General features: G+C 47.3%; 1 protein-coding gene across 1 annotated transcript; it reads right to left on the bottom strand.

Moving 5' to 3' along the window:
- Positions 1-282: 282 nt before the first annotated feature.
- Positions 283-1,413, bottom strand: LRRC10B (leucine rich repeat containing 10B). The gene has a single exon (XM_077463505.1). The coding sequence runs from the start codon at positions 1,365-1,367 to the stop codon at positions 315-317; it is 1,053 nt and encodes a 350-aa protein (XP_077319631.1). The 5' UTR covers positions 1,368-1,413; the 3' UTR covers positions 283-314.
- Positions 1,414-18,674: the final 17,261 nt, after the last annotated feature.

The raw sequence follows: 18,674 nt of genomic DNA, 5'->3' as shown, positions 1-18,674 counted from the left end.
ACTTATCCTTTCATTATCTTTAGTTTGACTTTTAAATTCTAATATCCATACGACTCTTGGAGGTATCCTTAGGTTTGAATAACCTCATATTAGAGGTGTATTGAGGATTCTAAAGGACTTTTTTAACCACAATGTTAAATAAAAACAATTTTTTTTTAAACCAAGCTGTAATGTCTTGTGACGGTACCATAAAAATCCTACTTGCCCCACCCCTTTTGTCTTTCTATTCAAATATAGTTTTGGGATGTAGGTACCTGTAGTCTTTATTATACATTTCTCTGAGCAGTCATTTCTGATTATAATTTAAAAAACAATCAATAAATCCCTCTTGTGTAATAATTCTCTTCCTCATGTGGATAAAAGCCTTCTTCTTCCTCCTCTAGGTAATACTCATCATCTTCCTCATAGAAGTCCCCCTCCCTGTTCCCAGAGTAACAATCAGTGTTAGGGTTCTCCTGCTCTGCATCTTCCTCATCATATTGCTCTTCTTCCTGCTTTTCCTCCCCTTCCCCTTCCCCTTCTTCACCTCCCTCTGCCTTTGCTGCCTCCTTCTCTTGCTGCTCCCTTTCCTGTTCCTCCATCGCTTCCTCCTCTCTCTGCTTCCTTTGCTCCTCCCGCTCTTCCATGAACTCCTGAGCACCTTCTCCCACGAGAGTAACAGTTTCCCCCACTTTTGGAGGTGCTTTCACAGGGTTGTGGTCAAAAGATAACAGGCGCAATCCTTTCAATCCACTCATATCTGGGAACACAGCAATGCGGTTCCGGTCCAGATCTAAAATCTCCAAACCATGTAAACGTAGAAGAACTTTCGGCACGCGTTCTAGTCTGTTTGCATAGAGCCACAGACCTTTTAGGCCTGGCATACATGTAGCAATGTCCCCTGGAAGCCCCTTTAAACGGTTGTCCCCCATTTGCAGACAGCGCAAGGCCGGCATGCTTAACAACACCGGTGGAAAGTGATGCAAAAAGTTCCGTTCTATCCACAGGGTACGTAGAGTTTGGAGACGCGCAAATGACATGGGTAATCCCTGTAGCCTGTTTGCTCCAAGGTACAGGCGGCCAAGGTGTGGTAGAGAACACACAGCTTCTGGCAATTCTGGAAGTTTGTTTGCATCAAGTGCCAAAGTACGCAGATTGTAAAGCTGGTAGAAGTCATCGGGTAGTTCTGTTATCATTGTTCCACTCAAGTACAGCTTGTAAAGCTGATCACCAAGTGTACATATTGATGCTGGGAGGTGAGTCATCTTTCGTCCACTGAACTCAAGGGTGCCATCTCCAGAACTTAGCTGCTCCTCTGTGTCTTCCGGCAACGGCTCTTCTGCACCTTCCCCTGCCACTGTGGGCACAGATCCACATGCACCACCCATTTGGAGGAGGAACGATGGCAAGATTAAGCCAAAATATGCAGTTTATCTCCACCTGTGACAATTGTACTCTGTGAACATCTCAGGAAACCTAAAGGCATGTTGCAGAGAGCTGTAACAATTACACAATAACTGTCCTCAAACCTCTCATCCTCTATTGCTCTCTGCTGATGAAACTTGAGGAGTAAAAGTTAAATATTCATGTTCCCTACTCACATTTCTTTCATGGCACAGTCTACACTGATCAAGTGTATTGGAAACAATTCATCCCAACACACAACACCAGTTTTAGATATTTCTCTGAGGATACAGAGAACAGGCTCAAACAAAAAGGCTGAGCTGTACACTGTCACCAGGTTATTTTCTGGGAGAAACATTCTTATCTTCAATCATTATGCCCACTGTTCTGGTAAAGTTGAGGCTTGTAATGCATCCATAGTTTACTGCAAGACTGGCCAAATTTTACCAAAAATCTAGGCGCCAGACCCAAAAACATAGAAGCTAGTAAACATATAGCTTGATCCAACGCAAGCCTTTTTTAACCAGGGTGCCTTTTGGGATCTTCAGGGGTGCTTTGGCGAAATGCAAAAAATATTTCCTCAAATTGGCGAAAATTGACAGCAAGCTGGCAGGTGGATTTCGTCTGCATTTTTTTGTTACACAAAGCCACGGGTTTTAACTACTTCGGGACCAAGCCTATTTATGACACTTGTTTACAAGTGAAAATCTGTATTTTTTGCTAAAAAGTTACGTAGAACCCCAAACATTATATATATTAGCAAAGGCTCTGGAGAATAAAATGGCTGTCATTGCAATATTTTATGTCACATGGTATTTGCACAGTGTTTTTTCAAATGCAATTTTTTGGGAAAAAATACACTTCACTGAATTAAAAAAAAAACTATAGAGTAAAGTTAGCCCAATTTTGTTGTATATTGTAAAAGATTTTGCACCGAGTAAAAAGATGCCTAACATGTTATGGTTTAAAATTGTGCACACTCGTGGATCAATGACAAACTACTAACTACTGACTAAAAATCTCCATCGGCAACGCTTTAAACATTTTCAACAGTCACCAGTTTAAAGTTACAGAGGAGGTCCTGCACAAGAATTATTGTTTTCACTCTGACGATCGCAGAGATACCTCACATGTGTGATTTGAACACCGTTTACATTTGCGGGTGCGTTTTCATTGGTGCTATTTTTTCTTATTTATTTTATTTCATTTTTTTACACTGTCCTTTTTAAAAACAAAATCTGATCACTTTTATTGATTTCACAAAGAATGTAAACATCCCTTGTAACAGTAATGGCGGTGACAGTTTTTTTATCTTTATCCTTTATAGTAGGATCTGGGGGTCTAAAAGACCCAAAATTTCTCCTTTGCACTTAAAAGTATTCAAAACACCAAAATCGGTGTTAGGGTTTCTTTAAAGTCGGCGCCATTGGCAGCCGAGTTGACCGGAAGTGACGTGATGTCACTTCCAGGTTACTACATTGGAGACCCAATCAAAGCCGATTCTGGCTTTGTTCTGGACTCTGACCAGCCAGTGGACATGCTGGCTGGTCGATCGGGTCTCCTGGTGGGGTGGAAAACCCGGGAGCAGCAGCGGGAGGGAAGGGGTCATCCCTTCCTGCTCCTTGTGATAATGGCCGAGCAGCTGCTGAGCCGCTTTGGTTGTTATCATCAAAAAGCCGACCGCCAGCTCTAAAAAATGGTACTGGGGTAAAGCCTGCAGCTGCAGGCTTCCCCCCGGTACAATCACTTCCTGAAAAGAATTTATAAGTACGTTGTTTTGCATGACGAGATTAATTTGTGCAGCATTACAACCTTGAGCACTGTGTGAGCTAGGAATTCTAATAAATTAAGGTGTCATAAATTGATAAGGAAGACATTGAGCACCTGAGAATGTCCTTGTTTAGTTTGCACTTCTCCATCTGCACTGGGGTCACATTAGCTGAATGAGGAAGTGAAACTGAGGGAGAAACACTGGAATACTAGTCTGTAGCAGTGTGCAAAGGCGTAGCATCCTGGTGTTGAGGCAGGGTTGCTAACAAATTTAGTTTGCCAGGTAGTAATTGTCCTTGATAATTGTTAGAAGATCCACTGATTCCTCTCTAATTCTGGAATTGCTGCACCTTTTCTCTTCTGTCACTAGGTGGCACGGTGGCTGGGAGAGCTTATTTTTTGTTTGGGTGGAGTCAGGTGATCGGGGTTCTGTACCACCTTGACGGCTGTCTAGGTGGATGTGTGTTATGTTGCCAGGCCAGAAGCCAGAGGCCTATCCCAGGGACACCTGGCTGCTATCCAGAAGCAGGAGAAGCAGCATAGGGTTGGGACTGCAGGATTGGAGTCCAACCAAGTTGCGAAGGTTTAGCTGGATGGGGAACCAGTTGTGGTTGGAGGTAGTGATGGACGAACTTCCGATGGGACGTTTCGCGAATGCGAACCGCGAACGAACGCGGCCAAAAGTTTGCGAACTGCCTCCAGGTCATATTTTCAGCCACAAAATACTTACTAGCTGTGCACACAAAATCCCACAACATGGACACTGACATAACAAAAGTATTAAATGAATCTGGGATCGACAACGACAAGCATTATTTTTTTATCTGTGAAATTTTGACAATTCAGGAGCGCATGAAGGCCATGGGGGATAGGCAAGGTCAGGGCAGGCTATGAAGGGGGTGCAGGAGATGATCAGTGCCACAGCCAGGGCAGCGCATTCCTGTGTTAGTGTCCCAGTGTGCCAACCTGTGCTTGAGCCCCTCCCTCTGCCCGGCCCTTACCCCCACCTATGCTGCGCTCCACTGCGGTGGTCCGGAGGTACCAGTCCAGTGCTGATCCTCAGCCATAGTGCTGGCACTGCCTGCTGATTGGCTTCTCCGCTGCTATGTCCCTCACTGTCTGAAACCAGCACCGCGATAGAGACTGAGCACTGACACCAGCACCGTGATAGAGAACACTGACACCAGCATCGAGATAGAGCGCACTGACACCAGCACCATGATGGAGAGCACTGACACCAGCACCATGAGAGCACTGACACTAGCACCGTGATAGAGAGCACTGAGACCACACCAGCACCAAGATAGACAGCACTGACACCAGCACTGAGATAGAGAGCACTGACACCACACCAGCACCGAGATAGAGAGCACTGACAGCAGCACTGATACCAGCAACTCGCTGCGGGTAAAATATTACACCGCTCAACCTCTTCAAACAGGAGGGTATGGGTATATAGTACGGTGTGCTTTTTTTGTACAAGGAAGTGAGCCAAAGGTAGAAAAAAGGTCTGTGTGCTAGATTAAATAAATTGTTTATAGAGTTATGCATATACATGGTCTACTGGTCACATGTGTTGAAATCCTCCGAGATCCATGCCTCATTCATTTTTATAAATGTGAGGTAGTCAACACTGTCGTGAGCTAGGTGAGTGCGCTTATCGGTCACGATCCCCCCTGCTGCGCTGAACGTCCTTTCGGACAGGACACTGGACGAGGGGCAAGCCAACAGTTCCATTGCAAATTGGGCAAGCTCTGGCCAGAGGTCAAGCCTGGCCACCCAGTAGTCCAGGGGTTCATCACTTCTCAGAGCGTCCACATTGGCCGTTAACCCGATGTAGTCGGACACCTGTCGGTCTAGGCATTCCCTGATGCTGGATTCGGGAGAGACCTGACGATGGGTCGGCTGAAAGAATGACCTCATATCAGAAGTCACCAACACATCTTCAAACAGCCCTCTTCTTGCAGGCGCTGTTGGATTGGTACCTGCAACTCTTTCTCTGGGAGTGAGAATTCCTCCTCGGCCAGCGCACGCAAAAGCAAAATGCAGCATTTCTCAGAGCAAGGCCTGTAAGTGCTCCATTCTGACAGCCCTCGGTGATGGTGGTAACATTTCTGCCATTTTGTTTTTGTACCGGGGGTCTAAGTACGTTGCCACCCAGTACTGGTCCTTGACCTTTATGCTTTTTATACGGGGGTCCCTGTTAAAACACTGGAGCATGAAGGCCCCCATTTGCACTAAACTGGAAGCGGTGTGGTGGCCTGGCTCCTGCTCATCATCCAGGATAATGTCATCCTCCTTGTTCTCCTCTCTCCATCCACGCACAACAACAGGGATCCCAGAAAGGTTTAGAGCATGCTCTTCTTGATCCTCCTCATCCGCCCCGACATCCTCCTCTGACTCCTCTTCAGACTCCTGTTGTTGACTTGTCTCAGATAGAGTAGCCCCCCTGGGAATTTATCCAGCATTGTGACATCCTCATCTTCCTGCTCCTCCACGGCTTGATCAATGAAACGACGCAATGCACGCTCCATAAAGAAGGCATAAGGTACGATGTCACTGATGGTGCCATGGCTGCGACCGACCAGTTTGGTGATATGATCAAATGGCCGCAAAAGTCTGCATGCATCACACATGAGCAGCCACTGGCACAGTGAAAAAAAATCAAGCTCCCCAGAACCTGTTCTGCCGCAGAATTCGTACAGGTAGTCATTAACTACACATTACTGCTGGAGCAGCCTATCAAGCATATAGAAGGTTGAATTCCATTGCGTCGGGCAATTGCAAATAAGACGTCTGACCGGCAGATTGTGTCGCCGCTGAATATCAGCAGGGCGAGCCATGGCTGTGTAAGAGCTTCTGAAATGGACCGAGATTTTCCTTGCCTGCCACAAGATGTCCTGGACCCCAGGGTATTTGACAACTAATCGCTGCACGACCAAGTTTAAGACGTGTGCCATGCATGGCACGTACATGGCAATTTTGCCCTGTTTCAATGCACTAAGCACATTGGCACCATTGTCACACTCCACTTTACCAACTGTCAAATTGAGAGGTGTTAGCCGCTGATCTGCCTGAGAACGTAAAGCTGAAAGGAGTGCAGGGCCAGTGTGGCTCTTGGCTTCCAGGCACAACAGACGCAGCACAGCATGGCAACGTCTCACCTGGCATGTCGAATAGGTTCTGGGGATCTTGGGCGGCACAGCGGAAGAGATGCTAGCAGTGTAAAAGGAGGAGTCAGCCAAGGAGGAGAGGGAGGAGGGTGGAGTAGGAGGAGGCGAAGAAGAGCCAGGCCTGCATGCAATCCGTGGCGGTAAAACCAAATCTACACAGGTACCATGGGTTACATGCTTGACGGCTGTTATATATAGTCCCTGCCCGTGTTTGCTAGACCACGTGTCTGTGGTCAGATGTATCTTGGCACTGACACTGTGCCAGAGATACATTCACTTGTCGCTGAACATGGCCATATCCCTCTGGGATGCCCTTCTGTGAGAAATACTTCCTTTCTGGGACCTTCCATTGTGGTGTTCCAATGGGCACAAATTTTCGAAAGGCCTCCGAGTCCACCAGTTTATATGGCAGTAATTGGCCTGCTATCAGTTCTGACAAGCCAGACGTCAACCGTTTGGCAAGAGGGTTATCTAGCATCATTATTTTTTTACGCTCGAACATTTGGCCCATGGAAGCCTGCCTTTTTCCAGAAAAACATGAGGACGGCATGATTGAAGGTGGAGTGGAGGGCAATTGTGAGGAGAAGGAGAAGTAGAAGATGAGGCTAGAGGGTGAAAGCCTGGAGTGTGGCTTTGTGGGTTCCGTTCCTCCCACTGGGCTCGGTGATGGCAGCTCATGTGCCTTCTTAAGGCGGTCATCCCTAGGTGAGTGTTGGGCTTACCGCGACTTATGCGTTGACTGCAAATATTGCAGATGGCAACACTAATGTCAGCAGCAGACACGTTAAAAAAAGCCCATACTGCGGAGCCATGTGCCGGGGTCCTGGGAGCGCCAGATGTGACCGTACATGGTTGATGCCTCGCTCCTGATACATTAGCCGTCTGGTTTGTCCCTCCTGTGCAATGTAAGTTCCACCTGCTTCTCCTCCCTATCTGCTGGTCCATATCTCCCTCTGAACTCCCCTCCTCTTCCTCTCTTGTGGGCACCCATGTGACATCAATAGACACGTCATCATCAATGTCACCTTCCCCACCGCTATAATTAGAGATCTCGGAGTAGGCAGCAACACCAGGGACCAACCTTCTCCTTGGGCTGATCTGGGTACTGTCGTCAGACTGCTGAGTGGCGGTTGTTGCTACCCCCTCTTCCTGATCCAATGCCAAGAGTGGCTGTACATCGGCAATGTCTTGTGATGGATCGGAAAATAATTCCTGTGACTCAAGCGGAGGGTATATGGTGGTGGTGGTGTTGGTGGTAGTGTCTTTGGGGGTGCACACAGCAGAGAGTGAAGAAGAGGGTGCAGATCGAGAGGATAAGGAGAGTGCAAAAGAGTAAGGCTGAGTGAGCCACTCAACCAAGTCTGGTGCGTCCTTTGATGTAAACGCACCTTCTGCAATTTGCCACTTTGGTTCAAGCCTGTTGCTCCTGCCCTACCCCTACCACCCCTGCGGAAATGCCTGCCTCTTCCTCTGCCTGTCATTTTTTAAATGACCCTGTGACAAAAGTCTCTAGAGAAGTGCAGTATGTATGTGAAAGAAGGTATATAACACCCTGCTTCAATCGGTCGTTTTGGGGGGCCACTGGTCTATCACACCAGTTATAATACTTTTTTTTAATTGCGTTTGTCACTCTTTGTAGTATCGCTGCAGAACCACTCAGCAGTCACAATGCTGCACAGTGGAAATGCACTATACTATGCTTTCTATATTTGCAAGTATTTTATACATGTATTACACTCCTATATACTGCACACCAAATAGTACACCTAATAGTAACCAGCTAGTAGCTAGTGAATTGCAGACTGTCCTTGCTCCAAACACCAAACTGTCCCTCCCTACACTGAGAAACGACAGCTGCAGAATTGGTCAGCAGCACAGCAGTGCAGTGCACTATAATATGCTTTCTATATTTGAAAGAAAGTATATTATACGTGTACAACCCTATATACTGTACACCTATATTAGTCCTTAAAAGGACCTTTGTGGACCTAGTAGCTAGTGATTTGCAGACTGTCCCTGCTCCAAAACACCAAACTGTCCTTCAGTCCCTACACTGATAAAAGACAGCTGCAGAATCGGTCAGCACTCAGCAGCACAGCAGTCAACAGTGCACAATAATATGCTTTCTATATTTGAAAGAAAGTATATTATACGTGTACAACCCTATATACTGTACACCTATATTAGTCCTTAAAAGGACCTTTGGGGACCTAATAGTAATTAGACATGTGCGATTCGTTTCGTACAAATCTCAAATTCGTACGAATTTCCCTAAATTCGTACGTTCGGGAGGATCTGAAATACGAATTGCCATGCATCCGAATTTTGTACGAAATACGAACTTTTGTTTACGAATCCCCAGGAGGAAGTCAGCACAGCACAGGGAAACTAAAATTGGTATTTCGGATAGGAAATTCTTCAACGGAATTTCGTATTTCGGATAAAAAACCAAACTTCCATCAGCATTGACTGGCAAATTGAGGTATATTTTTGCCTTTAAATTAATCGTAACGAACGTTCGTACAAGTTAACGAACCTAACGACAATTCGTATTTCGTACGAATTGAAATTGAATTTCGGACACGAAATACGAAGTACGGATTTAATTTTTATATGAACCGTAATAAAACAGAACAAAACTAATTTATTGACGGCGCCCATGTCTAATAGTAATAGCTAGCTAGTGATTAAACTGACTGTCCCTGCTCCACACAGCGTCCTTTCCCTACACTGACAAAAGACAGCTGCAGAATCGTGCAGCACTCAGCAGCACAGCAGTCAGCAGTGCACCATAATATACTTTGTATATTTGAAAGAAAGTATATTCTAAGTGTATTACAACCCTATATACTGTACACCTATACCAGTCCTTAAAAGGACTTTTGTTGACCTAATAGTAATAGCTAGTGAATAAACTGACTGTCCCTGCTCCACACAGCATCCTTTCCTTACACTGACAAAAGACAGCTGCAGAATCGGGCAGCACTCAGCAGCACAGCAGTCAGCAGTGCACCATAATATACTTTGTATATTTGAAAGAAAGTATATTATAAGTGTATTACAACACTATACACTGTACACCTATACCGGTCCTTAAAAGGACTTTTGTGGGCCTAATAGTAATAGCTAGTAATAAAGTTTAAACTGACTGTCCCTGCTCCACACAGCGTCTTTTCCCTACACTGACAAAAGACATAATGTAAAATGGCCGCTAGATCAGGTCTATTTATAGGGTAGGGGGTATGTCCAATTGTCCATGTGCTAAAATATCTCAAATGGCTGTCCTGTACCCCATGATGGATGTGTCATGGGTCAAAGTTCTTCACAATGTAAACGCATATGTCCGCTGCGCGAACAGCGCCAGAAGTCCACCGGTTTGGTGAATCACGAATGAGCACAATTTGCCGCGAACCAACCGCCGGGCGAACCGCAAGGCCATCTCTAGTTGGAGGTATAGGTGAAGCAGTAGCCACTAAGGGACCATCCACCTTATTACTGGAGACTACTGTGAGTAAGCTCAAACAAGTACCAGAGCAGTCTTCTCACCAGCGGGGGATGGTGAAGAAGTGGGAAAGCTTCAGAGAGTGCCAAGCCAGGGACCCTGCATGTTAGCTGGGGTGATGCTTGAGGAAAATACAGCGGGTTTAGCTGTGGAATAATTCAGGAGATCAGATGACGAGGAAGGATCTGGAAGTTTAGTGAGAGACTGGGAGCTCAGTGAGTGAAGACCTACAGTGGGATACTGTGAGATAAGAGAAGAACTTACCAAGAGTTATGTACGATTACCTTTACTGACTGTTACAAGTTTAGTTGCCATAGGAGACAGCAGTCCTACCTATACAGATGTGGCATCTGCTTGGAGGACTTTCACCTGTATAGCTGTCTACCTATGGTGTCTCAGAGTCTGCCAATTACCATTGCATCTACCTAAGGGTGTCCTGGCCCTAATCCGCTCTCCCACAGTTCTTGTTAAGAGACAATAAATCTCTTGTTCGCATTCAAAAAGTGACTGGCGACCATCATTTCATCTTGCATTACACCCAGCATGACTGCTAACCCAGGGAAGGATGTCAGCTGTTCCTAACTCTTGAGGTCACCATTAGGCCTCTAGAGGTCCAGGAGGTTGCTACATTTGGCGCCCAATGTGGGGCAAAGGCGTTATTCCAGCAGTGGCCGCCCCTAGCAATCGGCTACAGCTACATCATGTGGGAAGGTGGCAAGTAACATCTTTACTCCGTATAGATTGTGTTATTGTGTATTCCAACAATGTGGGGAAGAACCAACATGTCTCCTTGCTCATGGGAGAGTGTCAGCCTGGCCTTTTGTAACTTTACACCAGTGATGCAGGGGTTAAAATGGACTCCATTAAAGTTTTTAAGAAAAGAAAGAGGTGGGCGCTGAAGTTTGCAGAAAGTATGCACACCAATCCTTCAGCAGGGGGAAGAAATACCGCTCTGCAGAGGATAAGGAAGTGCTGCCACATGTATCCGATTATTGGATGGAGAAGATGGTGCAGTTTGGAGATTGGAAGATATGTGTTTCAGGTATTGGCCCTGGTCTGAGATGTTCTGACTGACACTGGAGTGCGGTATACACCTAAAGGCAGCCTTGCCCTGTATACCGCTTTAGGCTATGAAGCTTTGGGACTGATCTGCAGGAAGTGTTCTGGCTTGGCCACACATCTGTGGCTTTGGATCATCTGTGAACGCTGCGGGAAACCCTTGCTTGATGTAGTCTCACCAGCCCAACCTCCACGCACACTAGAAACTGATTTGGACAGGAATGTTGCCATCCCAGCTGGGGACAGCATCAAGAGTCCCCCTGCTATCACCTGGCTTGTACAAGAAAACTACTCCTCTCATATCTGTGGCTGCTCCAGGGCCCCGCTCTCCAGTTATCCCTCTAGGCTGCGGTCAGGCCCACCTGAGTTCCTTGATGATGGAACCTCCTGGGGGAAAGACGCCGGAGTCGGGTAAGCCTATAAAGAGAGGCCCCGGAATGAAGGACGGAAAGGGAGGTAGAGAAGGGGCCGGACATGACAGGGTGGCTAAGGGAGGATGGTAAGGGGTTAAGCTGGGAGAAAGCAGAGCAGCTGAGGGGGAGGCTCTAGGCTTCAGTGATGCATGGAGGGGGCGAAGGAAGTGGGTGGAGCTAACAGGGCAGTGCGGAGGAAGAAGCTGAAGGAGGAGGCAGTTTTATCAACTGCTCCTCCACTACAACATGGCATCCAGGACTTGCTGGCACAGTTGAGGAGGGCGGCAGCAACGAGATTAGCGGAGTGGCTGCAGCGGCAGGTGGGTGAGATCATCGCGACGGAGGGGGCGGCGGCACGGATGGGTGAGTGGCAACAGCGCGCTGAGGACGCGCCCTCCGACGCGTTTTTCATCAGGACCTGCCTCTCGACCACCTCGTACAGGGGATTGCAGGTCCAGTTCGGACTGCCCCGGTCTGCCTCGGATGGAGTGCCAGCGAGGAGTCAGGCTGTATCACGGCTGGGGAGTTCCTTCACCCGAGGCTGTCAGCGTCACCCATCTGGGAGAGGGAAGAGAGGTCGGAAGGCGAGCTGTCGGAGGAAGAGGAGCAGCAGGTACCACTGAGGGAGAGCAGCGGGACGACTGTGGGAAGAGCTCCTGGTCACCCTGGTGAGTCCAGCACTAATCTTGCTTTGTCAAATGCATTACAAGATTTGCTGGGGGTGGTTTAGACGGGCGTAGGGGTATCGGTGGCACCCAACGTGCAGGCGCCGGCAGCAGTCCAGCCACAGAAGGGGACTGTTCCTGCCGTGGTGGGATCTGCTATGCAGATGAGTGATTTATTGGAGGGTCTGTGGGCCTTAGTAGGGAGATTCGCACGGGGTTCAGAGGGAAGAGGGGGGCCACGCTTTCGGTCACTCCTTCCGTGGTTCAATCTGTGGAAGGGGTAGTTAAAGAAAAGGCGGTGGACAAAGGGACTAAGGAACCAGTGGTGAGGTCCGACGTGGTCAGGATTGCAGACGCTGCAAGGTGTGAAGTCTACGTATGCTTCGAGGGCCCGGTGGGAGCGCATCTGAAGCGGGAGGTGCGCAAGAATATTGGTAAGGGTATGTGGAGATCTTCCCGCTGCTCCCACTGGAGAAGTTTCACCTGGATAGGGTGAAACCCGATGATTCCAAAAAGGAGGATGAGAAAAAGCGGCGGCATCGGCTGATATCGTGCACTTTTTCGAATTGGCTTCAGGCATTCGCCATTTTGGCGAGCGTCATAGGCGAGAAGAACCCTGAACACTGCTTGAGGTTACTCTGCTACATGGATGCCATCGGTGAAGCACACCGAGTGTATGGAGGGTTGGCCTGGTTTCGCTATGATGAGCAGTTCAGGCAGCGGAAGTCAGTACGGCCTGAGTTGCATTGGGATCACAAAGATATCAGCCTCTGGATGAGGCTGATGTCGTCGGCGCCGGCCCCGCCTCAGTTTCTTAGGGAGGGGCGGGAGTGCGCTAGCCTCAGGACTGTCGGCCGGAAAGAAGTGGGGGGTATGTTGGCAGTTCAATGAAGGAGCCTGTAAGTTCGGAGGAACGCGCAGTTTCAAGCATGAACGCTGTGGGTGCCCACATGTTCTCCAGATGCTTCAAGAAGGGAAAGCGGGCCGGCGACCCTGCTCACAAAAGGGAGGACGCCGGTGAAGCTGGAAAGGCTACTTCCTTTCCTGAGTAAGTATCTGGACAGGGAAGCGGCTCGTTTATTGGCTTTGGGGTTTCGGGACGGTTTCAGGATACCCTATTCGTTGGCAGTGACGCCGCCGGTGACAGGGAACTTGAAATCAGTATTGCAGCATCCAGGGGTGGTAGACAAGAAGCTGGGCAAGAAGGTGGCCATGGGGCGCATGGGGGGGCCGTTTGCGTAAAAGCCTTGGGTGGACTTGATGGTGTCACCATTGGGGGTTGTCCCCAAGATGGAAGCTGACAAGTTTCGCCTGATACATCATCTGTCCTTTCCAAAAGGGGGCTCGATGAATGATTTCATTGACCCGGAAGTGTGCACGGTTTCTTACACGTGGGGCACTTATGGCTAAGTCTGATATTGAATCTGCGTTTTGTCTACTCCTGGTGCATCTGGATAGCTTTTGGCTGCTGGGGTGCCACTGGCATGATCAGTTTTATGTGGATAAGTGCCTCCCATGGATTGCTTGATTTTGTGCGCCTTCTTTGAAGCGTTTAGCTCCTCTTTGGAATGGGTGGTGAGGAATGTTTCGGGCCTGGAGTCAGTCATCCAATATTTGGACGACTTTCTGTGCATTGGCCCACCTGCCTCCTCTGTGTGTGTGATTCTTCTGTCTACATTGCATCGCACCGCAGGCAGGTTTAGGGTCCCCTTGGTGGAGGATAAGACGGAAGGCCCGATGTCGGAATTGAGTTTTCTGGGGATCGTGTTTGACTCGGGGGCTGTGGAGTGCAGGTTGCCTAGAAATAAATTGGAGGATTTGCAGGCGGAGATTAGGGAGATTCCAGGGCGTCGGAAAGGTGCAATTTAGAACTTTGCAGTCGCTGCTGGGCAAGCTGAATTTTGCTTGCAGGATCATCCCCATGGGGAGGGTTTTTTGCCGAGGGCTGTCGGCGGCCACAGTGGGGGTAGATGTACCTACTTATTTTATTCGGCTGCGGCAAGAGCACAGGAAGGACAGGTATGGCACAAGTTTTTGTCCTCCTACAACGGAAGGGCCATGTGGATGTCCGGCCTGGTGAGCAATTTCGATGTGGACCTGGTCACTGATGCGGTAGGCTCCCCGGGTTACAGTGCATTCTTCCAGGGCAGGTGGAGTGCAGAACCTTGGCTGCAGTCCTATAAAAGGGCGGGGCTCCTGGAAAACTTGGTGTTGCTTGAACTTTTCCCGGTTGTCCTGGACTTGAAGCTGTGGGGGGAGGACTGCAAAAACCTGAAACTGAAAATAAACTGCGACAACATGGGTGTCGTACAAGTGGTCAACCGCATGTCGGCTTCCTCTCCCCCGGTCATAACGTTACTGCGGCAGTTGGTGTTTAGGTGTTTACAGTTAAACATTTTTGTTTATGCCGTTCATATCCCGGGGGTTTATAATTCATTGGTGGACTCTCTGTCTCATTTCCAGTGGGACAAGTTCAGGGAGCTGGCACCGGGCGCGGAGGTCACCGGGTACCTTTCCCAGATTGGATGTGGGGGCTGCAGTTGGACTTGTCGCAGGATGGATCCGACAGTCTTTGAGTGAGTCTACATGGTCGGCGTACTCAAAGGTATGGACAGTGTGGTTGGGTATGGTACAGGAAACGGGGGTAAGTGATCGGGGATCTGATAGGCGGTTGTTGATGCTGTACTTTGTAGCAAGGAACATGGAAAGAGGGTTGTCTGTCACGTTGTTTGATCGGAAGCTGGCGGGGCTGGTGTTTCTGTTTAAGTTACTGGTGGAGGAGGATTAGTTGAAGGATTTTTGGGTTCAGCAAGCTATGAATGGGTATCGGAGGCAGCACAAAAGGAGGGATGCTAGGTGGCCGGTCACATTCGTGAATTTGAAGGCAATATGTGAGCGGCTGAGCTCAGTTTGTACGTCGGGCTATGAGAAGCTGTTATTTGCGGCAGCATTCTGGGGCCTTTAGGATTGGGAAATTAGTGAGCCCCTCAAAACGCTTGGCCAGGGGGTTGCTGGAGCAGGATGTGCTACTGGCAGTTGATCGGGTGGAGCTGCGTCTGAGGAGGTCCAAAACGGACCAACAGGGCAAGAGGATGGTGGTGTCCCTGTTTGAGCTACCGGGATCTAAGGTGAGCGGTTACAGCTGGAGGCCTGGTTATGTAAAAATGGGTACCGCAGTGGGTTGGTTGTTTGGGGAATATGTTGGGTCACCGTCACAGTTCACCAGACTGGGGCATGTTATTATCTGTTAAATGTTAATGGTTGTATATATATATATATATATATATATATATATATATATGGATTGGAGTCATTTATTGAGTATGTGTTAATAAAGGCTATTATCGCCATTATACTCCAAAGAAGGTGTGGTCTCTTCATTTAGGTGGCAATTTTGGAGGGTTTGGGGTATAGTGGGTAACAGGGTAAATGGGAAGGGAACATTTACTCTACACTTGTCATGGGTAAAAGTAATGTGCCAGTGGGGGACTGTGATATCTGTGGCCAGTAAGGGAGATAAAGTTGTTTTGCCAATTGATGTTAGCTCACAGCGCAACCTGCTCCTGGCCGAAGAGTGCTCCACGAGCTATCGCGGGCATGAGAGGCAGAACAGGGACATGTGTGTGTATACATGCAAATTTCTGTTCTGTTCTGAGAGGAGATGTTAATAGCTAGGAACCACAATTTGCCATCTCCTATAGTCAGTTTCCTCCCCCTACAGTTAGAACACACAGTCAGGAAACACAATTAACCCCTTGATCACCCCTTAGTGTTAACCCCTTCCCTGCCAGTGACATTTATACAGTAATCAGTGTATTTTTATAGCAGTGATCGCTGTATAATTGTCAATCGTCCCAAAAATGTGTCAAAAGTGTCCGATGTGTCTGCCATAATGTCTCAGTCACAAAAAAATTTGCCATTACTAGTAAAAGAAAATAAATAATAATAAAAATGCCATAAATCTATCCTCTACAATTTTGCGCAAACTAGTCAATATATGCTTATTGTGACTTTTTGTTTTTTACCAAAAATATGTAGAAGAATACATATCAGCCTAAACTGAGAAAAAAAATGTGCTTTTTTAAAAAAAAATTGGGGATATTTATTATAGCAAAAAGTACAAAATATTGTGTTTTTTTTTCAAAATTGTCACTCGTTTTTTATTTATAGTGCAAAAATTTAAAAACGCAGAGATGATCAAATACCACCAAAAGAAAGCACCAAAAGAAAGCTCTATTTGTGGGGGGGAGGCATAAATTTTGTTTGGGTACAGCGTCACACGACCGCGCAATTGTCAGATAAAGCAACGCAGTGCCGTATCTCAAAAAGTGCTCTGGTCATTGAGCAGCCATATCTTATCTTATCTAGCTTATCTTGAGTCTGTGAGAATTCTGTCTAAGTGGAACTGGTCCAAGTGAGTGCCTTATATCGAGACCACTGAACAGATCATTATCCTGAAAGATCGCTAAGGGATGGAGTGCTGACCCAGCTGAGGAAGGCTGACCTGGATGTTGTCCACTGACCATTTATATATGCTTCATTTCATATATTTTCTGGTAAGCGCATTTAACATTTGGTGACGGGCACTTCACGCGCTTTGGAAAGTGTTGAACCACTGGGGTGTTGTCATCTGAGGACATCTACGTCCGTTATTTGGATTCACCTATGAACTTTCCTTAGATTGGACTTTTTTACTTTTTGTCACTTTACACAGCATTTGAGGTCTTATTGCTCAATTGTATTATTGTTTATACATTTAATTTTATTTAGTATTTTATCTTATGCTAGAGGGATTGGCGCAGCCTTATATATATTTTGTTGCTGTTGGGTGCTATATCGCATTTATTGCTGCTGCCTATTTTGTTAGTTTGTTAATTTCACACTGCTTCTCCTAGCGCGGTCTATTCTTTTTCTATAAATTTTGTTTGGGTACAGCGTCACACGACCACGCAATTGTCAGATAAAGCAATGCAGTGCCGTATCTCAAAAAGTGCTCTGGTCATTGAGCAGCCAAATCTTCCGGGGCTGAAGTGGTTAAAAGGGCATTTGACACTGGCGTCATGACGAGCTGACGCTGTAACCTCTGACCAGGGGGGAGGAGCCGACATGTAAGAGATAAGAATTGGGAGGAACACTGTGCTACATCATCAAATCAAACGGTGGTATCGATAAGTGGCAACCTTCCCCCCAAACAAACGGACGGGCTTACTAAAATTAGGTCTCTCCATCTGAGCCAATAGATAAAAAAAAAGAACTGTGTACGGACTGGTAATAAAGGAACCAGGGAACAAATGTTTAAATATCTAGAAGCCCACGAAGTATAGAAGGTGGAGGTTCAAGGGGGTTACCTGGCAGGCAGACAGACCCGGCGGCCCGGTAATAGGAGACTAGAAGGGAAACTAGAAAACCCTGAGAGCACCCCACCAAAAATATTAATAGCCCTAAGAAGGGGATAGACACCCATTTGTAGAAGAAACTGGGGAAGCGAATAAGAAAAGGAAAGGAAACCATAATGAGCAAATTCACAAGTAAAAAGGGAGGTCCCTTGAAAACCCCCAAAGACAGAGGGAACGAGAGCTCAATAAGACAATTCATGACACAGGGTTCGAGTCCTAGAGACCAGGAAGAACCCAGACACCAACACCCCAAGACCGGTAGGAGAAAGGAACGGGAAAATAAACTAGGGGAGACCCCAGACCAATCCTTGGAAGAATTAGGAAAAGACAGTGATATAGAAATAAGTAAATTAGGGGAAGGAAGAACGGAGGACCAAATACCAACAAAAGGGGACCTGATGGAAATGTTTACACGAATGGAAAAGTCTATAAAAGCAGATATCAACCTGCTGCGGGCCGACTTGGGACATTTGTTAACAAGAATTGAGGTGACGGAGGAGAGAGTAGAGAATTTGGCCCAGGAGGTCTCAAAGCTGAGAGAAATGGTTAAACTTTCCCAGCAAAATCAGAAGGGACTATTATATAGATTAGAAGACCAAGAAAACCGTAACAGACGGAAAAATATGAGAATTCGATCAGTACCAGAATCTAGAGGGGAAGACCTAAATAAAATCATTAAAATAATATTTAGCCCTTTTCTGGAGAAAGATAAGGAGGAATTTACAGCAATTGAGAGGGTACATCGGATCGGTCAATGGAGAAATAATGGTGCGAGTAGACCCCGGGATATTATCGTGAGATTTAGGTTCTATAAGGATAAAGAAGATATTGGGGTGAAGTTGAGGAGAGGGATGACCCCGTTATATATGGATACAGAACTACAAATATTCACGGACTTGGCCCCCGAGACGCTGACCAGGAGAAGATTATTAAAACCACTGCTGGAAGAAATGAAGAAGAAAAATATTAAATATAACTGGGGTTTCCCCGCATGTTTACTGGGTTCTGGGGATGGTGTAGTGGCGAGATTGAGATTCCCGGAGGAACTAGAGGACTTTTGTAAAAAATTGGACTTGCGGGTCCCAGATCTCCCGGGATGGGGGGAGGGGGGGGCAGGGAGGTGGGGGGGGGGTGATGGGTAGGAGAGCGGGTTTGTAGGGGGGTTCCTGTCCCCCCTCCCTGCCCCCCCAGTTATTGGGGGCAGGGAGGGGAGACAGAGCACGCATGTGGGTTTACCCTGGAGAGGAGACTCAATGATGGTAAAGTACGATAGAGCCATCAGCGAGTTAAAGGCCGATTGTGGGCCGGGGATG

This window comes from Lithobates pipiens, unplaced genomic scaffold (genome assembly GCF_037356315.1).
Source record: "Lithobates pipiens isolate NorthernLeopardFrog02 unplaced genomic scaffold, aLitPip1_a1.2 Scaffold_10, whole genome shotgun sequence".
Lineage (NCBI taxonomy): Eukaryota > Metazoa > Chordata > Amphibia > Anura > Ranidae > Lithobates > Lithobates pipiens.
This window is presented reverse-complemented; position numbering and strand designations above follow the sequence as displayed.